This window comes from Manacus candei, unplaced genomic scaffold (assembly GCF_025592945.1).
Source record: "Manacus candei isolate 608988 ecotype Guabito, Panama unplaced genomic scaffold, ASM2559294v1 h1tg000121l, whole genome shotgun sequence".
In the NCBI taxonomy this organism is placed as follows: domain Eukaryota; kingdom Metazoa; phylum Chordata; class Aves; order Passeriformes; family Pipridae; genus Manacus; species Manacus candei.
Window position 1 is genome coordinate 374,651 of NW_026138169.1, and position 24,256 is coordinate 398,906.

Consider the following 24,256-nt stretch of genomic DNA (forward strand, 5'->3'; position numbering starts at 1 on the left):
ATTACAGTCACACATCCCAGTGTGACATTAACCCTGCACTCGCCATGGAGGTCACTGAGCAAGCACCGAGGACCAGACTGCTCTGGGAACTGATCCCAGGCTCCTAAACAGCTGCAGCTGCACAGGGAAACATCTCACTTACATGTAATGTCATTGCAAGGGAAGTGGAGCAGCGGAAGAGCTTGCCTGGCACAGGTGTGGTGCCCTTAGCAAAGGAGAATGCCAAACAAAACAGGACAACCCCCACCCCGACACAGTGATAGAGCTGACTGCATGGTGTACAGTGATTTCATCCTCAGGTGCCACACTCAGCATCACACTTTTTTTTCCATGCAGGCAGGAATGACAAACTGCAGTGGATGTCTCTGCATAAGGTGCACCCCATTTCACAGTTTCCTCTTGACACAACAGCTCCATTTTTTTGGACATTCTTCTTCTTATTATTAATTCATTATTAAAACAGCTTAAACATGTCTAAAGCTACAGCACTGCACAACTTGCAGGGAAGGACAGCAAGTACTTTCCTGAAAACTACTGAATTATTAATGACTTTTAACAATTCTTGGAACAATGGGGAAATCCTTGAGGATTAAGAAAAAACAAAACAACCAAACAACTCCCAAACCATAATATATTCTCTCTCCTCTTCAAAAAATACCAAACCAAAACCCACACCAAACCAAAAACACAACCCCAAAGCAAAACCAGTGTGCCTATATTTTAAAAATTACAAGCTGTGTGATGTGTAAGTACAGCTTATCACCCTGATATCTCCCAGACACACCAACAATTGAGATTAAAGGACATCATAAGTAAGAACTGACCAATGTGGTTTCACAGAGAACAGATTTCTGTAAACATTATTTTTTAATTAATTACAAGTCCATGTTGGTAAAAGTAGCTGTTGACATCATAAATTTCTGTAAGGCCATGTTCTTGGCCCCATGTGTTAACAAACATCGCTGGAACACATTAATGCTTGTTATTAAATAATTGTAAATAAGGATTTGTCCTAGAGAATCCCAGAGTCTGCAGCTATTTGGCATCTTTATGAAGAATGTTAATGAAATTATATAACAATTACAAAGAAAATCTGCAGATTAAAAAAGCTGATGACAAATTAAAGCAATGAAAAGATTGATTATGTAACCAAGCTTTCTGGAAAAGTTGCTCTACAAAACATACAGTTATTAAGGTATCTGCTAGAGTAACTCTGTGAAGTACTGTTTTGCTGGGGGACAAGAGTCAGCACAAGAAACACAGACACCAACTTTAAAAATAAATGTATAAATTTACTATAGTGCAACACAGCAAAAAATTACAAAAGAAGCAAAGAATTATAAAAAGACAAGCTTAGCAATGCACCTAATCATCACTACAGAATGTCTATAGTGATTAAGAAAGATACCTCACCAGTTACCCTTTAATACATTACCACAATCCACATCACCCGCTGGGGAGCCCTGATCACAGCCAAGGGCCAGAGAACCTCTCCCTGGAAATGGGAAATCCTACACACCACAGAACCTCTCCCTGGGAACAGGAAATCCTACACACCACAGAACCTCTCCCTGGGAACGGGAAATCCTACACACCACAGAACCTCTCCCTGGGAATGGGAAATCCTACACACCACAGAACCTCTCCCTGGGAATGGGAAATCCTACACACCAGAGAACCTCTCCTGGGAAACGGGAAATCCTACACACCACAGAACCTCTCCCTGGGAATGGGAAATCCTACACACCAGAGAACCTCTCCCTGGAAATGGGAAATCCTACACACCAGAGAACCTCTCCCCGGAAACGGGAAATCCTACACACCAGAGAACCTCTCCCGGGAAACGGGAAATCCTACACACCAGAGAACCTCTCCCGGGAAACGGGAAATCCTACACACCAGAGAACCTCTCCCCGGAAACGGGAAATTCTACACACCACAGAACCTCTCCCTGGGAATGGGAAATCCTACACACCAGAGAACCTCTCCCTGGAAATGGGAAATCCTACACACCAGAGAACCTCTCCTGGGAAACGGGAAATCCTACACACCAGAGAACCTCTCCCCGGAAACGGGAAATCCTACACACCGTGGCCACTCGCAGGTGAGGGCTCCGTCTGCGCTGGGAGAGGGTCCAGCTTTTATACTGTTAAACATCCAAGCTTATGTCACTATTCAGTGCAGAAAATATCTGGCTCTCTTCTCTCCTTGGTTTTCAGCCAAAGCCTGGCCAAGGGCTCAAAAGAAATCAAGGGAGTCAATTTGGACCCTCTACTGTCAAACGAGGCCAGCTATCTACTTCCATGGCCTTGACTAGTCTCTAAATACAGGAAAATGGATACTTTCATATCTCATTAACAAACAGATGCAAATCTTCACTAATAAGCAAATACCAATATATCTTAATAACAAGCACAGATGTTTACAAAGGTGTAGTCTTACATATTTTACTAAAGGTTATACAGAATTTTGGCCGATAAGCAGATACATGGGTAAATGTAACATTAGATTGGAAGGTTCATCTATAGGTCAACTCTGGGCCAGGGCCTCTTGTCCAGGCCTCAGCACTTCAAATACATCACAATGTTTCAGAATGTGTTCATCGTGTGCTGTCCTTAAACCCTGCTAACTTGAGTTTCTAGAAACAACGGAAATGGGTCCCCAGAGGCAATTTCAGAACAACTGAAGAATGCACGTAAGAGGGTAAAACTGAATATAAGTGGTATAGTGAGGGAGCTGAGGACAAAAAGAGGTTGCTGAGAGCAGAGCAATGTTATCATTGTATTCTACATAAACCAGACTGCTGCAACAGAACACTGCAACTTGTTCCTGTCTCTGGATTTAAAAAGCCAAAAATGCACCAATCGATATATTAAATGCCAGCAAAGAACAATAAACAACTAAAAAAAAAATTGAAAAAGAGAAAAACCTGCTTTGACTGAGACTAGTAAGCCTCTCTAGCTCATACAGCAAATTATGTATGGAGTTAATTATGACTACAAATATGCAGGAAGAAATTTTTGATACCATAAAACTATTTCAATTACCAGGACTGAGCAGTACAGGCAGATACAGAGGCTGAAATTAAAACAAGTTCAAATGAGAAGACACAGCATTTTTAGTGCAATTAATCACTACAACAAGTATTGAGTGACTGGCTGGTCTCTTTTATCACTTCTGACTCCCTCACAGCTGGATCTCTTTGGTAAGAGCAAGGCCCAGTTTGCTGGGTCAGTGGACAGTCTTCCTCCAGGGTCTGTGTTACCAATGCTGTGTAATGTCTTTGTCCAAGCTGCGTGGTGCAGTTGATTTGCTGGAGGGAAGGGATGTCATCCAGAGGAACCTGGGGAATCCAGGATAGAGAGCAGCCTGATGGACAAGGACCTAGGGATAACTAAATTGGACACCACCTGGCCACATGCCCTGGCAGCCCAGAAACCCCGTGTCCTGGGCTGTATCTCCTGCAGCATGGGTAGCAGGTGAGGGAGGGGATTCTGCTAACTTACCCCTTGCCCTCAGAGCAGTGGATCATGGCCACAGTCTCCCCGGGTCCCTGCCTCAGCCCCCCTCTGGCAGGACACAGGTGCTCCTGGACAGACCTCACTCCTCACAAGCAGTGTGCTTGTGCTGCACAGCGACGTCACCCCCTCGCACCAGCCTGAGCCAATCCAGCAAACAATCTGCTGCAACGCTGATGGACAGGGATGGATTGTCACAGAATGATTTTCTTCCACATGCCACATTATGCAGGAGAATATGTTACTGAATTAACTACAAAATCCAGGCGGTCATGAATTATCCATGTCTAGAGAGGTCTTGTTAGTAACTTTTAAATGACAGGAAATAGGACTCTAGACTGAAATCCACTAAGAAAAAACCTCCTTTAATTCCTAGGTTTATTGTAGTGAATGTTTGCTCAAAGTATGGATGTGTGGAGTTCTGAGGAGAAACTGTGCAGACAACTGAACAGCACCACAACAAGAAGGATAACCTGTGGGCAGGGTGGGGTGTGTTGTGTAGGGAGGGATGGTACCAAGACCACCACACACCAAACAGACAAGAAACCACATTCTGGTGACATTTTATTTTGTTGTCTTCTGATCTTGCCCATCTCACTGCAGACCTTACACATCCTGCAGAGTCCAGACATGTCTGCTTTCAGGGCAGCACTTGCAAGCACAGTGGCATCTGGTTCCAAAGGCAGTTCCAGAGACCACCCTGGCCGTACAGCACTCCCCCCCGTCAGGGCCAATGTGATCATGCTGGTAATAACACACATGTACAAACCTGCTTCCTGCTTCCCTGTGAATTTCAGCAGCAGTAACTTTGTCAGACAGTGCAAATTTTGCAATTTCCTGGTACAGTGGGTCTTCGGATAACAGAAATTCTGGAGAATCTAGTCTTTAAAAAAGAACAGGATTGCCCGTGCTGCTGCTTCTTGGTAGCTTCTATGACATCTGCTGCATTTAGACAGAGGAACAGGTTGCCTAGGGAAGTTGTGGATGCCCCAGCCCTGATAGTGTTCAAAGCCAGGCTGGATAAGGCCTTGAGCAACCTGGTCCAGTGGGAGGTGTCCTTGCCCATGTTGGGGGGGTGCAGATTAAATGATCTTTAAGGTCCATTCCAACCCCTTAACACTCCATGATTCTATGATTTATGGAGCACAGGAAGATATTATTCCTTATAATACAGAGCTAATGCCAACACATGACTTAAAATGATGATCCCTCTTCTACTAACCTTTTCTACACAGGGAAGCCACTGCTAATATACGTCATTAGCACAGAGGAAGTGGTGCTGAAAAGAAACAGGTGATGTAAGACAATGGAGGTGGTATCTGCAGTGCAGGAAAAAAGGACACTGTGGAAGCACGGGCACAACAAAGAACCACATGCTGGCAAGGCAGCTCCATGAAACCTGGTTCCAGCACTAGCAGGCTGCTAATGCAGGTGTGCACTGTCTTGCAGTACGTTTCCCGGGTCAGTCTGAAACGAGCGGGCTTCAGCGGGCACACAAAGGTCATCTCAGTATATTACTTACTGGGGGCTCTGAAAGGCCAGTGAATCTCTAAAGGGCTGGAGAGCAATTATTCCTCACTGCACTAGAAGACTCTTTATGCATCTTTAATGCCCAGCATTACAGGAGACAGGTGCCAGGGAAACGGTGGGCTCCTGACAAGGGTAATAATCATGTCCCATCCCTTCCAAGCAGACCTGTGCTCATCTGCTGCTCAGCCTAAACACCAGTGCATGAATTAGAGACTTGTGCAACAGGCTACAGAAAACACTGGGAAGGTCTCTGCTCTTTTGTGGCAGCCTTGCTGACAACAGACAGGACAGTGATAGGGCAAGCCGAAGACTTCGAATTCTGCACAGCACTGCTTAGTTTGTGTGCATTCTGTGCAAGAAAGGATTTCCCCCTTGAAGAGATCTAAACATTGTGCTAGTCAGTCCCTTATGGGGAGAACTGCTAAAAAAGAACCCTGATCTCACCCATCTGAGGAAGATGACAAAACAGACATCTGCTGTACTGGAAACCACTAAACAAGCAACTAATGTGACCAATCTGAGACTGGGATGTAACCAGAGCAGGAATCACACTGGGTACACTGCTAGTGCCACTGTCCAAGGGAACCATACCAGAAGAGGCAGCCTCTGCACCACAGCTTTGGTTTGAATCCTTCACAACTGAGCAGAGGCAAAAGTTTCAATATCAAAGTCACCAAGCAGAATTGAGTCACAAGTCCCAAAGATATCCAGTTGCTTATATTAGTGCTGCGAGTTATGAGCTGGACAGAAGTGGGGCTTGTAATTGAAAAGCTTTAGAATTACACCTTCTCATCCTCTAGGGATTTGCTTCGGCCTCGCTTGCGGCTGGTTTTAGGAAATTCAGCTCTCTGTGCAACTTGGAGTGCCCCTTCCTCACTGCTCGCACTCTCATTGTCCACCCGCCGTGGACGACCCCTCTTATTTTTCCTCATTTTTTCAACTCCAGTGGTGGGGAGCTTCTTGGCAGCCAGGGTCCCAGCTTTCTTCTTTTTGCCCCTGGTCAAGGGACGTTTCTTCCGTTGCTTCCTCTGCTCTTCCCTTTGGCGGATTTTCATTAGCTTCTCAAAGCTTTTGGTGGTCATTGTGTTCATATCAAACCAGTCCTGCAGGGTTTAGAAGGCAACAGGTTGGTACTGATGGTGGTGGAAAAACCAAATAAAGCCTATCGGGGCTTATAATAAAGCTGTCTTGTGGGACAAGTTTTCCTGAAGTGTGAGATCTGGAAAGGCAGCTGCCTAACAACGCTGTTCTCTGATGTGTCTCAAGTGTCACTCTGCCTGAAGGATGCAGATTTGATTGGCAATTGCCAATCAAATTGGCTGAATTGAGCAGCAGCAGCTTGGGACAAGGCACGTGACATAACACGACAGCTGCTCCCCAGAACATAAGACCAGCTGTGTTTAAGCAAACCAAAGGCCACTCCAGTCTAGGACCCTGTTCCCAACAGTAAGTAAGGAAAAAAATAAAACAGGGCACACCCCCAGCACTTCCTTCCCAAGACACTCTCCCCACCTCCAACAGCCTGGGGTTTGAAGTTCCACTCCACCTGCCTTACCTCAGCATGCACAGAGTTGATGTGATACTTGACCCCACTCTCTGAAATGAACTCCTTCTCACACAGGAGACACTTGTATTTACCAGCCACAAAGTCTCCCTGGCATCGAAACAAAACAAAAAAATCCATCAACAATTGCTGACCAGGAGGCTGATACATCTCTATATTGCATTTGAATCTTGCTCAGATAGAACCCAGTAAAAACTAGAAACTCCCATTCATATCAGACAAAGCTTTAGCTCCAGGAGCACTGACATGATTGACCAGCTGGGCCCACAAAGCATAGGACTGCTCTGTGAGATGTCATAAGGTCTCTAGCACTGTATCTGGAAAAACTGCTCTTGTAGCTGTGCATCTACAGGTCGGACTGCTGTTTCATTGTAAGGGATGCCATTAAGGTGCTTCCTACTGGTCTCAAGCAGTGTTTGCCACGGCGGCCTCAGTAGCACATAGGGGAGCACTCAAACTGGGGGTTGGAACGAGATGATCTTTAAGGTCCCTTCCAACCCAAACCGTTCTGTGATTTTATGAACTTGTGAGGATCTCAGATTAGCAGATGGCAGGACAACAGCTTGAACAAAGGGATATCAGAAGGACAGGGACAGTGGGGCTGTTACAGGAAGGCTACCAACCAAGGTACATGTGCCGAGGTGAGATTTGAGTCCTGAGACACTGCCGTACACAGATTCACAACCCTGAAACAACAAAAAAAAGCATGTCAGTAACATTCTAGTAAGAAATCACTTCTTCCTGCACAAGGTCTTATTGTCTGGAAGATAATTCCAAAAGGGCTAAGAGAGGTAGAGGAAGGGAGATATGGAGTCCTACAAAGCCAGAAAGCTTCCGGTAAAAAGACCATTGAAAGAGTTAAGCTTTCAGTAAGCTTAATATTTGTTTTTCCAGTTTCTGAGCACCTTTGGACATAATAGACTCCTGTGACAGTTACACTCACTCTCTATCAAAAGCCTGATTAAAATGATAGTTTGCTTTTTGCCTGAAGTGCAACAGAGATTAATTTCAAACAAAGCAGAGGGGCAGGTACAAGACAGGGGCAAGTACTCTCTCCCATGCTGCTCGTGTCTCTGGTGGCCCAGAGCAGGGGCACAGCGCCCAACATCGCCGGTCTCAGTTCAAGGGCAGCTTTGCAGGTCTGTCCCATGAGGAGCTTCAGGCATCAGTCTTAGGGTACCAGACTGTGCTCAGCCCTCAGCCCAGGCCCTGGGACAGGAGGGACGAGCAAGACAAGCTACTGGGTTACTGGTTGGTGACACAGGACAGCTGCTCTCTGGAAACAGCTCCATACACAACATAGTCCTGCAATTCTGATACTTGGAAAGGATGCAAGCCTGATAATTGGGAAGAGAGTGCTGGGGGTGGGGTAGGGCAAGGGGAAGGCATCATCCCTACACCAAACCCAGAGGGCAGCTGCCACTGACCTTTGGCTCTCGGACAGCGTGCACCACACGGTCACATCCACCATCACCTCCACCAACTGGGCCATTTGTTCTCATGGGATCTGACTGGTGATTACTGCATGGTATTATAAAAAACTAAGACTTCCAGTGCCTAGAGGGCTCCAAAAGAGCTGGAGAGGGACTTTTGACAAGGGTCTGGAGCATCAGGAGAATGGGGGGGATGGTTTCCCACTGCCAGAGGGCAGGGTTAGATGGGATATTGGGAAGAAATTCTTCCCTGTGAGGGTGGTGAGGCCCTGGCACAGGTTGGCCAGAGAAGTTGTGGACACTTGGAAGTGTCCAAGGCCAGGTTGGATGGGGCTTAGAGCTGGTCTAGTGGAATGAAGAAAGCTTAAGTGTTGTGCCAGACAAAGTCCCTCTACTCCTCCCTTCTACAATTAGATTTAACTAGAAAGGCAGGGGCCTGTCATTTTTCCACTGTTCAAACCTCCAAATGGACCAGCTCCCAGCTGAATGCAAAAGCTGTACCAGTCTGACACCAGGTTACTGGCTCTGAAGTGAACACACACATTCCCAAAGGATCATTACTAGGGTATTTGGATAAAAAGGGCAAAAGGAGCATGCCCTGACATCCCCAAGTGTCTTGATTATACTAAACAATCATATTGAGACAAGGCAGGATTTGTCTCTCACAGAGACAAACTGCAGTTTCAAGGTTGTGGAAAGCCTGTTGGCTCATAGAGACCTGAAATCTGTCCCCTTTGAGGCTTCAGAAACATTTAAGGATTACCTGATTTGGGCAGTGGACTCTTCGGTACATCTTTATCTCTGCTTTCCATTTGCACAGCACATCTTGACTAAATGTGGGCAGTCCAGGACGAGTGTATTTCAGCTGAGACAGAGACGGAATTGAGAGCTGGAAGCAATGCTGGCTACATAGACTGCCAGCTATGCCTCTTCCTCTTCCAGACTGTGAGACAAAAGTGCTATTTCTTCTACTCTAGCAGCCAAAATCACAATAACCAATGTTTTCCTGTCTCACTGATTGCCTAGAAACATAACCGAAACTGGAAAACCCTCCCAATACCAGAATCTGAAACTTCCCATAGCCTTGACTACAACAATTCCTCTAAATGTACTTATCCCACTGAAATCATAAAGCATCGTTTTCCCTTAGGTTTCCTTTACAGTCTAAAAGATGATCCTGGAAATTCTGAAGCCTGAAACACAGAAATATCACAGCGTGGCTGGAGGGATGTGCAGCCTATGACTTATGAGTAACATCATGCCCATAACTGCCCATGTTCCTTGTGTCCACTGAAAATTCCAGCAATAGGACTTTACAGTCATTACAGCCTCCCTGGACAAAACACACCACTGCAATTGCTGCTGCAGCAGTACTGTAATCTAAGATCAAAGAGAGCAAACCCAAATCCCTCCCACAACATATACATATACCTTCCGGTCATCTGGAATCAAGTCCTGCAGAACTTTTCTTTTGGGCCACTCTTTGGCCAGCTCTTCTCCAGCCAGTTCATGGAGATAGTAGATTGCCACCTTTGCAGATCTCCTCTGAACTCTGCCTGTGTTGTTTTGTTCCTGTTTCATTTCTATCAGGTTCCCTGTTCTTCTCTCCTCATGGAGGAAAGTGACCTGCAATGAAGGCCAAAAAAGGTGAGCCTCCTTCACTAGTTCCTATTTCAGTTACACTAAATACTGGGAATAAATATTCTGACAAATTCCTCATAAAAATGCTGCAGCAGCTGTGGTTCACTGTCACAGACATAGGACAGAAGTGCATCCCACTAGTGAGACAGACCCCCAGATCTGCTCGGGGGGGTCACAGCAGTGAGGCTCAAGCAGAAAGTTTCATGCAGTCACTGGTCTTGAAAGGTATCCCATCATTCACTGTAAAACCCTTGCAGACAACAACCACAGCACTGCCTGTTCTGCTCCAATGGTGGGTCTTTTAAGAGCAAAGAAAAGCATCTCACAAGTTATGTTAGTATCACTCTTCCATGGAGCAAAAGTCAGGTGCTGCGATGCCAATTTACTATTAAAAGCTTCATCCTAGTCAAAGAAAAGAAACAGCTGCTGCTAGAAGGAAAGTATCAAGGACTACTCCAGAGAGACAGGAAAATGCAAAGATTTGTGATCTGTAATTACCCACCAAAGTAGCAGACAAAAGCTTACATGTGTCTCAAGTCTGAGAGGCTGAGGTCTTCCCCAGCCCCCTGATAACCAGGGCAGGTGCACTCACCGGCCCGTGCTTAGAGCGGAGGTGGTAGACCAGTCCTGCCTTTGATCTGTATGCTTTTCCACAGTGATGGCACTTCATAGCCATTTTCTCCAGCTCAGAAGCAGCCTTCCCACACTTTTTAACATGATACAGGTATCCCATTATGCTGGTGAAGCTGCCTGTGCAGCCCTGTCAACACAGAAGAAATATACATGGAAGAAAACCGTTCTCCAAGTGATCACGAGACCAGTGTATACACAGTTTGCTGACCAAAGTACTACCACTTTTCCTGACAGAACAGAGACAAGCAAGTAGAAAACTTTAATGTTAGTCTATTCAGATAGACAAAATCTGCAACAAAGAATTGGCATTGAAATGACCATTAAAGGTCTCTTTTAATCCAAACCATTCTATGATTCTATGTGACTCTGTCTTAAAAGCATAGCTACGATCTTGAAACAAACCTTGCTTTGGCCAGCACCAAAGCATACCCAACAGCACTCTCCTGTCCTATGCTCATGCCTCCACTGCTGTTTAATTCACACTTTGCACAATGCAGCTTACCTCCCTTGTACACTTCAGTTTTCCCATACACTTCAAAACCTTCCGAAGGCGGTCTCGCTCAAGCTGCTCGTCCACTTCCTCCCCCTCCTTCACAACTGGCTAAAGCACAGCAGAAAGATGAATGGAAAACACATGATACTCAGCATTTACAGTTCTTGTCATAGGGAATTCACTACTAAACACTCTACTGAAGGAAAGCTTCTAAAATAATTAAATGTCTGCAACTTATGATTTTATGGATGTGCATTTATTATAACGATCACTTTCCATATCTGTGCTGGTTTGGGTTGGGGTGGAGTATTCTTTGCAGCATCTGGTATGGGGCTGTGTTTCAGATCTGTGCTGAGAACAGGGCTGATAGTGCAGAAATGGTTTTGTCAGTGATGAGCAGCACTTGCACAGCATCAAGGTCTTTTCTGCTTCTCATACCTCCCTGCCAGTGAGTGGCCTGGGGGTGCATAAGCAGGGGAGGGGACACAGCTGGGACAGCTGACCCCAGCTGGCCACAGGGATATTCCAGACCACATGGTATGATGCCCAGCATATAAAACTGGGGGAAGGAAGAGGAAGGGGAGCAGCGTTCGAAGCGATGTCCTTGGTCGCCCCAAGCCGTTATGACGCGTGATGGAGCCCTGTGGTCCTGGAGGTGGTTGAACACCTGTGTGCCTGTGGCTAGCAGTGGATGAATTCCCTGTTTTGCTTTGCTTGTGTGCATGGCTTTTGCTTTACCAATTGAACTGTCTTTATCTCAACCCATGAGTTTTGTCACTTCTACTCTTTAATTCCCTTCCCCATCCTGTGGGTGGGGGAATGAGCTTGAGGCTGCGTGGGGCTTGGCTGCTGGCTGGGGTTAAACCAAACCTGAATTATCTTTAAAAGGAGTAGACTGACAGAAAATCATGCATCTTTAACATTTACTGGTCCTAGTGTTTCCACTTAGCCTGACTAAAGCCTGCTTGTAACACTTATTTATCTGTGCTAAACTACAGCTCAAGCTCTTTATTCTCTCTCTGATGGTTATTGTATATTATTTCCTACACTACCCAATATTACACTTAGACTGAATAGAAAGTTAGAACTGAGTGACAGACCTAATCCTCAGGTGCTGAATATGATCCCTGGTCTGTACCATTTACTAATACAGCTGTAGGTTCAGAAACTGCATTGTGTAAATGAGAATTGTGTAAAAAATTACAGTTGTGAATTTTCTGAACCTTACCCAAACTTCCAAACGACTGTTTCAAAAGTTCTAATTCTTCACAACTACAACAGGAGACACTGCCTTCTTTAAAGTAACAGCAAAGACGAAAAGCAGATTGTAGCATTGGTATTTTTACAGTAAAGAGAGACAAGAATTAATTTCTGGTTCTGCTTTTCTACCTTTGAAGTCGTAAAGAACTCAAATCTAGTCTGCTCCGGATGTAAAAAAACAACCTCCTGCTTTCTAGCAAAGGACTGAAAATTGCAGCCTAAGGAGCAATCTTTTTCTTTCTGACTGAGAATGCCTTTTATGCACGACTTATTATCAGCTGAAACAGAAATTCATCCCCTCTTTTGACGATGTGGCATCCCTACTTTACTGTTTTTCAGATGTCAAGTCTCACAGGAAAAATAATAGGCAGACAAGATTTGAATAGCTACAACATTTGAAAAAAACCACCCCATGTTCTGTTTCTGTGTGTGCCAGGGAAGGAACAAAAGCCTTTTCTTCCTGTAGGAGTTTTAGATGCACAGCAGTTGTGTTACCTGATTGTTATGGTCTGCCATGACATGGTATTTCATCCCTGCTGAAGACTTCAGCTGCTTCCCGCACTGATGACACGTGAACATTTCCTAGAAATAAACAAGGACACTGTTAATTAATGAAAGCAGTGGGAAACTTTGGGGAAAGAGAGAAGGAGAGTATAACATTTGGTTTGGACCTCTAAGAACAGATTTTACAGAGTCTAAAATTTAGTGGAACAGTGAAGTAGCTACACCTTTGGTCACTACCCCAAACCTCCAGCAAAAGGCTGGGCAAGAAGCACCAAGCACAGCCTCTTACAGATGTATAAAGGACTCTTGCTTAGGGACATGATGATGATGAAACTGGTTTTAAATCCAACACAAAACAGCGTGCAGGTATTTTTATTGGCAAGATAAAGAGAAGTAAAGAAACAATTGCTCATCTCTCGTGTTCTTACCTGCCTGCAGTTTGCCATATGTTTCTTCAGTCCTTCTACAGTCTTTCTCACCACAGCCCGGCATGTGGGACAGGTAACTCGGCCTTTGTCCTGAATCTCCAAAGACCACTGCTCTTCCATACTACCTGTCAAAACACAACGTTTGGAATGTAACTACTAACACAAAATCTTTTTTTTTTCTTCAATGTGCACAATGAACTCTAGAAAGAAACAGGTCACATGCTACCAAACTCATGTCCAGCTACACTTCAATAGGTGTAGCTCATCTGCAGCTTTAAGTATGTCATGTGACAAGGCACACATCACTCCTTCCAGAAGAGCATTTTACAAAACTCTTTAATCCTACCAGTCCCTTGTTAGGAGTGTTCTTCCACTTGTCTGGTAGAGATTTTTCCTTTGTTCATTTCTGTTACACAATTACTTCAGCATGCTGAGTAAACTTGTCTTTTGGCAAAAGGGTTTTCCCAGTAAAAGCAGTCACAGATGTGACTGAACAGTCTCAAGCAAAGTCTACGGTTTTTCTCTACCAACTGAATCTTTATAACTCTATGAATGCTTAGCTGCACCACCAGGTCAACAGCCACGAAAAAGCACTCTGTGTGACATGGTTTCCAGTTCCTGGCCTCTTTGCAAAATGCCAAGCAAAAGTTTGGCATATAATCCACAAGGATTATAAATTACTGAAATTGGTTCTGGGAAGAAAGTGTTTTAGCACCATCTGCCTGAATTCTTACCATTACAAGATCCAAAGGCTTTCCTCTTTTCCCATTAATAACAGCCCAAGGCTGTTTCTCCCCAGGTGGTTGGAGGAAAAGTTTGTGAATCAAACAGCACTTGGTAGAAAACTGGAGTGTTTAATGAGTGCTGTGAACTACAAATACCGAGTGATTCCACTCACTGAGTCAAGGCTAGTTTTATTTTTCTAGGACAGACTGCTTGAGTCTCTGGTTCCCAGAAAAGGCGATCTGACAGCAACGGCTACAGAGTTTTTCCTGCAAACATTCTGTTGAGTAAAAAATATAAATATTTTTAAGAGTTTTTAAATGCAACTGTTTTAACAGGCTTTTCTTCAGTTCAAAAAGTGATTCTCCCTTCACTGTTCCATTATGCAGTGGTAAAAGCACGTGGAACTACACTCAGGCAGTGTGCAGTCCCCCCAGTCCTGCTCTGCAGTACTGACATGGTGCCAAAAGGACACCAGCCAGCTCTTCCTTGTCAACAGTAAAGCAAAGAACCAAATGGAAACACCAGAAACATAAGCTGTTGCTCAGATACAAATCCTAGAATCACATTTATCTTTTAGCTGCTTTATAAACAATTCTGAGCAACTGCCTCTTCTTCTTACCTGTGCCATAGGTTTCTGTCTCTTTCTGAACACAGTGGCCTTTCCTTTTGGAGTTTTGTTTTGTTCCAGCTTGCCGGTTTTTTCCTGCTATAACACAAACAAGACAGACCAGAAGACTTAGTTCTGCTAGCTTTGTTACAAAAAACCAGATCTTTTTGCTAGAAGGCTGTTATTTACCCTGCTGTCTCAAAGTTACTCATTCAGAAATGTTCAATTTCTTTTTAAAGGAATTTCAAGATTATGTTTCCCACTCCCCTTCAAAATCCATGGCTATTTACAGTGGTAGACATTAGTCCCACCCAGATATTTGTAGGTGTATGGTTTTTCATACACAAAGCTCAGGAAATGGGAACTCTTCACACTGAAACATCCTCTGTGCACAGTTTGGCTGAGCCCATCTAATGACAACCAAATGGAAAGTCCCATTTCTCTACTCATTCCTATCTTCTTCAGACTAAATGACTTTTATTGTTTCAGCATTTTCTCATGGGTTATGCTTTTTGCTCTCATCTCCCTGACCTCTTCAGTTGGACCACACATTTCCTGAACTGAAGTGCCTGCTGCTGGAGACAGCACTCCACGTGTGACCCTGCAGTAGAGCAAGAGAATTACTTCACATGTCTGAGAATCCTACATTCCTCTCAAAGTTCTCAATCTAACATCTGCCTTTTTAAAAACAAGTATGACACTGTTGGTCTCTATTCAGCTTTTGATCTGTTATAAATCTTGAATCCTCTTCTGAAGCACTGACTCCTGGGAGGTTGTTCTTTGGTTTACAGTTGTGATAGCATTTCTTCCCAAACTACAGAATTTTTAATTTTATACATTGTTCTCTGTTCTATTTTTAAATTGTTTCTCTAACCTCAAGACCACTTTCACTTTCAGTCTTTTCTCTGATACACTTACCACCTCTTTCAGCTCTGTGCTGCCTATATAGTTCCAAGTCCTTGGCGACAAAATCAATAGTTAGAACTGAATCTAGGGACAGACTGTGAACCATCATTCTATACTTCTATTTCACTAAGCTAGTGACCTCATTGTAGAAGGCTATCAGGTTGATTAAATAGGATTTTCCCAGCATGAGTCCATGTTGACTATTCCAAATCCCCATCTTGTCCTTCATGTGTTTGGAAATGCTTTCCAGGATGTATCTCTCCATCACTCAGGTGAAGTTGACTGGCCTGTAGTTCCCCAGATCTTCCTTCTTTCTGTCCTTGAAGATACAAGTGAAGACTTCCTTGAAGACTCTTCCAGTCTTCAGGAACCTCTCCCAGTCGCCACGACCTTTCAAAGACAGCCAAAAGTGGCCTCACGACGGCATCAGCCAGCTCTCAGCACTCAGTGCAACCTGTCAGGCCCCATGGAACTTAGAATCATAAATTGTTTAGGTTGGAAAAGCCCTTTAAGACCAGCACTGCCAAGGCCACCACTAATCCATGTCCCCAAGTGCCATATCCACATGGCTTTTAAGTCCCTCCAAGGATGAGGACTCCTCCACTGCCCTGGGCAGTTGTGCCAGGGCTGGACAGCCCTTTTGGGGAAAAAACTGTTCCCAATATCATATCTAAGCCTGGTACAACTTGAGGCCATTCCCTCTCCTCCTGTCCCTTGTTCCCTGGGAGCAGAGTCTGATCCCCCAGCTCCCCCCTCCTGTCAGGGAGTTGCAGAGCCAGAAGGTCCCCCCTGAGCCTCCTTTGCTCCAGGCTGAGCCCCCCCCAGCTCCCTCAGCCGCTCCTGTTGCTCCAGCCCCTTCCCAACTCCGTTCCCTTCCCTGGACATGCTCTAGCCCTTCAACATGTCTCTTGTGTGAGGGGCCCAGACCTGCGCCAGCACTGGAGGTGCCCCAGCAGTGCCAGTACAGAGAGGGCACTGCCCTGGCCCTGCTGCCACAGCAGTGCTGGGACAGCCCAGGGGTCACTGGCCTCCTGCCCCGCTGGGCACAGCTGGGATCATGTTGAGTCACTGTTGACCAATACCTCCAGGTCCTTTTCCAGCTTTCCAGCCACTCTGCCTCAAACCTGTAGTGCTGCACAGGGTTTGGGGCAGACCTTGGTGACCCAAGGGCAGGACCCAGCACTTTGCCTTGTTGAATCTCACACCGTTGGTCTCAGCCCGTTGATCCAGTCTGTCCAGATCCCTCTACAGAGCCCTCTTGGTGTTATCTGTAAACTCACTGAAAGTACATTCAATCCCCTTGTCCAGATCATCAGTAAAGATACCAAACCACAACGGCCCAATCTTGAGCCCTAGGGACACCACTGGTGACCAGCCCCAGCTGGATGTCACTCTATTCTCCACCACTCTCTGGCCCGGCCATCCAGCCAGCTTTCTACCCAGCAAAGAGCACCCCTGTCCAAGCCATGAGCAGCCAGTTTCTCCAGAAGAATGATGTGGGAAATGGTGTCAAAGGTTTTACTAAAGTCCAGGTAAATAACTTCCACAGTATTTCCCTCAGCTATGAAATGCATCATCTTGTCACATCAGGTTAGTCAAGCAGGACCTGCCTTTCCCAAACCCATGCTGTCTGGGCCTGATCACCAGGTTGTCCCAGATGTGCCACATAATGGTACTCTTGATAATCTGCTCCATGACCTTCCCTGACACTAAGTTCAGAGCAACAGCCCCGTAGTTCCCTGGATCCTCCTTCCGACCCTTCCTGCAGATGGGTGTCACACTGGCTAACCTCCAGTCCTCTAGGACCTTCCCCCTTAACCAGGGCTGCTGGTAAATGATTTGATAAATCCAGTTTAAGTGCTCTAACCTCGTCCTCCTTCACTGAGTGTAAGGTTTCCTTGTTCCAGACTTTCCCTCTGTCTGGTCTCAGGCTCTTGGGATTCCTGAAGGATTCCTGTAACAGATAAAGATTGAGGCACAGGAAGCATTGAGTACCTCAGCCTTTTCCATGTCCTTTGTCACCAGCTCTCCTGCTCCGGTGAGCAGCACACTCATGCTTCCCCTAGTCTTCCCTTTGCCGTTTATGTTCTTGTAGAATCCTTTCTTGTTGCCTTTCACAAGCCTTCCAAGATTCAAATACAGGTTGGCCTTGGCTTTCCTAACCTCATCTGTGCGAATGCAGAAAGCAAATGTACACTTCTTCTGTGTCACCTGCTCCTACTTTCACCACTTGTACATCTCCATTTGCACCTAACTACTGATGGACAAACCTTTTGAAGGAATGAAAGGCCTACGATATCAAGCATTTCTCCCCTCCGTCTCTGTGGCAAAAGAAAAGTGTTTGGGTTTGATTTCTTAACAAACCCATATTGCTGTTATCATCTACTCACTAATCTCCAGATGTTTACAAGTAATCTGTCTGATTATTTAGTCTATAATCTTTTGGGAAACTGAAACCATGCAGACTAGCCTACGCTTCCCCTATTTCCTTTCCTCCCTCCCTTTGTTGGACTTCTAAGACAACAATCATCTCCCACCATAAAGCAGACACTAGTCAACAGTCTCCTAGAACAAAATATCCAGAATCCAAAATAAAGTTTGAAGACTGTAGAAGATGACATTTGGGCAGAGAAGTCTGAAGTACCTGGAGGCTTGTAGTTAGGAATTACAAGTTATTTGTATTACCCCAAATTTTTTGCTTCTTCTTGGGAGAGTCTTCAACATCTTCGCCTTCCCCTTGCTCAGATTTCCTCTTGCCTTTCAGTAATACTTCTCCTGATAAGTAAGAACAGAAACACTTCACTCTCAGTATTCAGTCTTTGAGTCTATGCTGCCCCATCTTACCCTTGGATTCAATACTTAATCAAAAAAAAGAGTAGTTCTTGTAAGGCACCTGCACACCAGTGAGTTAGACTCTTAACTAGTGAGTTAGTCTTCTAACTCAGCAACATTTAGGCACTCCACAGCCTGCAATTCTCTGACACAGAAGGTATGGAAGAAGCAGTGCCACAGCACGGTCTGGGAAAATAATCCTCCTCGGGATGAGACCCAGAAGGTGCCAGGTTATGTCATAAAAACCTCACCTGCACTCTGTGAGTGTGAGTCTGTCTGTAAGGTCTGCACCCACCCCTGGCACGGCTCTGCGGGCTTCAGGGGCTAGTACCTCCATGTAGCAGCAACTGAGGATACTGGGATCCAAAGGCCAGGTACTGAGTAGACTAAGTGTTTAAGTCCAGCTGCAGGAGAGATCCACATTGCACGTGTGTGCACGCACAAACATACATGCATGTACATGTAGTGCTTTTATATATACCTTTTCATATGCTTTTTTTCTCTCACTTACACACCTTCATCCTGATCAGCCAGAGAGGGAACAGGATGGAGGTTGTTGGTGCTGTTTGTGTGAGTGCTGATCTGTGTGGCTGCTGTGTATGTATGTTTTATGCCTGCGTTTATTCCTACAGGAATACACGCGCGGTCTTGCCACCAGCTGGACCTGGGGGTGTGGAGCTGCAGCACTCGTTTCTATCAAGCTACCGGATTTGCCTCTCCCCACAACAGGATGGAATACAGATTCTGACTTAGAGATAAGAAGAAAGAACAATAAAGCAGATTGTAGTTTTTGCTCTCTGCCATACAGTAAATTTGAAAAACAGCTCCTAGGCCAGGAAATCTGAATGTTCCTATAACAACTTAAGACCCAACTCCCAGTCAGAAAATCATAAATGACAGAAGTAAGAAAATAAAAGAAATAAAGACACCCTTAAAAAATAATAACCAACCAAATACAAAAGCTGTGTCTAATCCCAAATATTGCTGAATGGTCCCCTTTGCCCATCTTCAGTGTTGATGGTTCTATTTTCAAAGCTCTCAAAGCATTTTTCTGATATGATTGGCGTAACTCTTCCACCTATCTCTTCTACTCAGCCACAGAATCATCAGTTTTAATAGACAAGTCACTCAAAAGGAACTGTGTAATGTCAGAGAATTGTACCCATATTTCTGCAGTGGAAGAAGTTTATTTCTTCTAATACATGAGCAGCACCAGGAAACTTGTAATTTATGGTTGAACTGCAGCATATCTTTCAGAAGCAAACTAATCTCACACAAAAGAACAAGAGAGAAGAACATTTTGCATTGAACCAACAGCAGTAAGTACCTTTCTTTTCTGGAGATTTGTTAACACTGTTTTTCACTCCTCTCATTTCCAGCCAGTAAGCAGGTCTGCGAATGGTCCGCTTGCTTCTGGACTCTGTGCTCCCGTTCACTGGGCCCTTCGGTGAGGCAGAAGAAATGTTGCTCACTGTGTCATCATAGTTACTGTTCACTCCTAGAACAGTAGTTTCCACCTCCTCAAATTGCTTAGACCTGGAAAACATCAAGTTGAAATCCTATGTATATGGACGCACATCTGTATATGGATATATATACACACAATCAGAATAACTTGACAGACAACACCCCTTTCATCTTCCCAAGTATTCTAAAAATTCATCCCATAGTTCAGTAAATCTCCTGTGTTTTGGGAACTGAAAAATGCCATCAAGATAAACCATCTTCGCTGTTATTTTTTAGTACATCTTTTAGATAATGTCATTAGTAAGCTCTCAAGAGGAGCAGAAAAATATTCCTTCTACTTCAAACCTTCAACTTTAGAAGCAGGCGTAAGTGAATCTCGACTTAAAAATATGCATTTATCTTTAAGCAACCAATGTAGAAGATAAGAATTTTTCTGCAGCCCATCATTACAAAAGAGACATCTTCCATCTCACAAAGGGCAAGAGCTCCTTCAATCTCTATTCCCAGAGTCAAGGCTGGCACTACACAATTAAAAGCCTTAATGCTAGTAAGAATTTAAACTAGCGAGGCTCTCCACAATGAAGACAACCTTCTAGTATATTCCACAAATCAAACTAGATTAAGACTAATTCAGATTAATCAGTGGCACTGATTTTTTTTCCTAGAGATCAAACAGAACTTTGTTTCACTGTTCTCAAATATTTCTCTCAGGCTTGACATGCCTGGACATTTATACTCCTGTACATAACAGCAAACTGATGGGTGTCAAAGAAACACAGACTATCTATTCTCTGGGCAAATACCATTAATGTAAAGATGAAAAAAACCAGAGAACAGAAACACTTTGCTACTACAATTCACAAACTAAGTAGATCACTTGAGTGATGACAGTGGCAGCCATTCCATAAACACTCTCCTACACCCTGAGCTATGGAGCTCACCTTTTAACCCATCAATTCCGGAATTAATAAGTGGGGGACACTGACAGTACCAGGTCAGATCAATATATACTATATTTAAGGAGATAATGCAGAAGCATGGGAAGAGGAATTCTCAAATTAAAGCCTTTCAGTTACAATCACACCCAAAATACATAGATTTTGGAAGACCATGTGGTCTTGGACTTAAAATATTTATCTTCAGTGTTAAAACCCTTTAAAAAAATTTAAAAAAACCCCACATTGAAGTGTCAGAAAAGCACTTTTCCCACAAACCAATAAGCAGAGTCAGTAGAGACTTATCACACAAACTAAAACTGCTGCAACTCTTAACATTCACAATATTATATAAAGACCACATACAGTTTTTCGATAAGAATCTCTCAGCTTTTTTCTTACCCTCAGTCAAACTAAACAAGAAACATTCACATACTTTTTATTTTCCAAGGACTTCTTGACCTTCTGCTGTCTGTGATGTCCAGTCCTGGTGTGCTAACAAAACAGAACAATTCACATGAACATCCTCATTGTCTTCTTTCAGCACGTTCCACTTTCCAGTCAAACCCAATCACCTGCACATTGCAGATGTGTATACACCACCCTTCGAAAAGGAAACCACTGTTTTCCACAACAGTGGAAGTGCTTAACATTTCCAATTCCAGCTGAATGAGAACTGGAATCAAAAGAGGGATGAGCCCCTCCACCCTCCTGATATGAAAGCCAATTCTTCCTCTTGCAATGGGAAATGGTGGAGTGTTCTTTGTTTCCAGTACATTCAGCCATACATACTTTCTGCTTAGACTTTATCACATGGTGACATACATTTTAGATCCTAACTTGTTAGTTCTTACACAGTGCTTATTTTTTCCTTAATTATTTCTTGTATTTACCATGGATGTTGCCGAGAATGTTGTCTCTAGTCTCCTTCGTGCTCTTTTCATTAATCTCACTTTGCCATACTCCATCAGCTGTCCAGATGTTCACTTTATCCACATCACAGACTCCTTCTTATTTAACAAAGATTTTTTTTGTCACTTACCACTTGTTATGCTCCTATTAAAACATGTAATTTAACAGACCTATCTAAATGTACATTCCCAATTCAGTATGAACAACTTATTTGCTATATGTTGCTCCTAGTGCGTGGACAATCATTTTACAGAATCCCAGAATATGCCGAGTTGGAAGGGACCCACAAGGATCATCGAGTCTAACTCCTGGCCCTGCACAGGACATTCCCCAAGAGTCACACCATGTGCCCGAGAGTATTTTCCAAATGCCTCTTGAACTCTGACAGCCTTGGTGCTGTGCCCACTGTCCTGGGGAGCCTGTTCCAGTGCCCAACCACCCTCCGGGTGAAGAACCTTTTTCTAATATCCAACCTAAACCTTCCCGGAACAGCTCCAACCATTCCCTGGAGTCCTGTCCCTGGTCCCCACAGAGCAGAGCTCAGTGCCTGCCCCTCCCAAGGAAGTTGTAACTGCAATGAGGTCTCCCCTCAATCTCCTTTTCTCCAGCTGAACACACGATGCCACTGCTCACACGGCTTCCCCTCCAGGCTCTTCTCCATCTTTGCTGCCTCCTTTGGATGCTCTCTAAGGGCTTAATATCTTTATTATATCGTGGTGCCCAAAACTGCCCCAGTACTGCAGGTGAGGCCGCCCCAGGTCAGAGCAGAGTGGGACAATCCCCTCCCTGACCCTGCTGGCGATGCTGGGCCTGATGCCCAACTGGCCACCCACCAGGACTTCCAGGGCCCTTTGCCAGCACTGCTTTCCAGCATTTCATTCCCAGTCTGTCTGTACATCTGGAGTTGCCCCATCCCAGGGGCACAATCTGGCACTCACCCTTGTTGAACTTCATATAGTTGGGATTGCCAAACCCTCTAATTTGTAGAGGTCTCTCTGTGGGGCCTTCCTGCCTTCAAGGGAGTCAACAGCTCCTCCTAGTTTTTTTTTTTTTAATTTATTTTTAAATTTAAAACAGTGACAGGTTGCCACTCTGATGTCACCCCATTCACTGTTACCCTTTGTATTTAATCATCACCTTCTTCCAAATGCTAATAATGGCTCAATGTCATTCTTGATTCGGAAACCCAGGACAAAAATCTTGGTTATATAGACTAAAAAAAAAAAAAATCATTGCCATTGGGAAGCATATGAAAACCAAAACTGCAATTTAGTGAACAGAGGTAGTATTTTGCCATGTACATGAACTGGCTAAGAAACTGGAAGAAAAAAAATAAAAGAAGGAAAAAAAAATATTGCTAAATTACATGTCTTCTTTATAGAAAAATGTGATGCATGTGATCAACTGTAAGAGACACTCCAACCATCAGTGAGCAAATTCAGTAGCACGCACTGACACAAACATTTAGAGGAATTCTTAGAACTGTCTGTGTAGCATCAGACTCTCCTTGGGCCTCCAGCCCCAGACACTCCTCATGGAAATGTTAAGGAAATGAGAAATGTGGAGAAACCTCACTGAGGAGCAGCCAGAAAAAGTCAAGGCTATAAAGTTACAGCAATAAAAATGAAGAAACAGGCAGACAGAGTCTGCTGAAATTAGTTGACCTATTCTACCATTAGAAGAACCAAAATGACCGCAAAACGTTGCACATGTTTTAAGATTCATGGAGTTTTTAGAACTAAAAAAATTTGCATAAAAGTGAAGATTAGTACACAGAACTTTGGTGGCAGCAAAGGATCTGCAATAAAAAAGGAGAGTGCAGACGATCTGTCAGACATTCCTTTCTGAGATGTTGATAGCAGCAACCCCGAAGGAAACACCTATAGAAAGTGGTGTTTAAGTTCAGTTCTGAATGCTTTTTCTTTTATACAGTGTACTTCCCACTTAAAGAGGAGACCTAATGTATGCAGGAATGCCCAAGGGCTGGACATAAGGAAAACATAAAAAGCCACCTCCCTTGCACAGGTAAGGAAGAGAAACAGCGGCTCAGAGACTGAAAGATGGAGAACGGCGATCTCTGCCTGCCTCGGGGCTGTAGGCCCTTCCTGTAGGAACACGGCTGCTGCTGGACACGGCTGCTCCCCAGCATCCAGCCCAGGCACACGGTGCTTAAGCCCAACGCAGGAACTGCCCGACGGGAGGATTCTGACACAGGAACTGCGGGTCCTGAGGTGCCGGTGGGAGCGCCGGGCGTCCTGCGGGCCCCGAGTGCCCCGGGACGCGCGGGGGGGCTCAGTGTCCAGCGCCACGTTCCCGTTGCCACCCGCACGCTCCATGAACTCCGCTGTCCTGCAGCGAAGGCCTTTGGGCCCCAGCGCAAAGCGTCAGCAGTGCCCAGCTGCGGGTCCGTGCCAGGCCTGAGCCGAGCAGAGTCAGGGGCGGCCCGGCCTTGGGGCGGAAAGCGGCCGCTGCCGCCGCCGCCCCCCGGCAGCCCGGAGCGGGTCCCGCTCGCCCGCGAACAGAGCGGGGCTGCTCCCCGCGCCGGGCCGGGCCGCTCTCCTTCCAGAGTCAGGCCCAGCGAGACCCCCGGGGGCGCCGGGCCGCTCCCGCCATCCCGACGGCGCAGCCCACCTCGCGGCAGCCCCTGGCCCGCCGCCCGGCCGCGCTCCCCGGGGCAACCGGCGGGAGAACCGCGGGCACTCACCGAGCCGCCGCCGCCGCCCCGCATGGTGCCGGTGCCGCCGCCACGTCAGCGCCGCGCCCGCCCGCGCGGTCCCGCTCGCCGCTTCCGGCCGGCCCTGGCGGCGCGGCCGCCCCGAGCGCCTCCGCAGTGCTGCCGCCCGCCCCGGGCCCCGCCGCGCCGTGCA

At 45.4% G+C, this 24,256-nt stretch overlaps 1 protein-coding gene across 6 annotated transcripts; it reads right to left on the reverse strand.

Moving 5' to 3' along the window:
- Positions 1-2,431: 2,431 nt before the first annotated feature.
- On the reverse strand, positions 2,432-24,183 carry ZNF512 (zinc finger protein 512). Of its 6 annotated transcripts, none has more exons than XM_051770675.1 (15): positions 24,094-24,183; positions 20,914-20,972; positions 19,403-19,611; positions 17,929-18,018; positions 17,111-17,197; positions 14,350-14,436; positions 13,005-13,129; positions 12,568-12,654; positions 10,822-10,920; positions 10,279-10,446; positions 9,477-9,671; positions 8,809-8,910; positions 7,236-7,298; positions 6,604-6,702; positions 2,432-6,151 (listed from the first exon to the last, which is right to left on the reverse strand). In XM_051770675.1, exons 1-15 carry the CDS (start codon positions 24,115-24,117, stop codon positions 5,828-5,830), a joined length of 1,818 nt encoding a protein of 605 aa, XP_051626635.1. In that variant the 5' UTR covers positions 24,118-24,183; the 3' UTR covers positions 2,432-5,827. The 6 variants fall into 6 exon arrangements, with proteins under 6 accessions (XP_051626635.1, XP_051626634.1, XP_051626633.1 ...); XM_051770674.1 differs by lacking the exon at positions 24,094-24,183 and adding an exon at positions 21,371-22,053 and having other exon boundaries at positions 14,350-14,433; XM_051770673.1 differs by lacking the exon at positions 24,094-24,183 and adding an exon at positions 21,371-22,052.
- Positions 24,184-24,256: the final 73 nt, after the last annotated feature.

Bases quoted from the DNA above. Each gene is read 5' to 3' on its own strand.
- ZNF512 (XM_051770673.1), bottom strand. From the start codon at position 21,445: ATGGAGTATGGCAAAGTGAGATTAATGAAAAGAGCACGAAGGAGACTA. The intron at 14,437-17,110 runs GTTAGAGCACTT...TTTGTGTTATAG, and splicing joins ACTCAGTGAAGGAGGACGAG to CAGGAAAAAACCGGCAAGCT. The intron at 6,703-7,235 runs GTTGGTAGCCTT...TTTCGATGCCAG, and splicing joins ACCTCGGCACATGTACCTTG to GGAGACTTTGTGGCTGGTAA.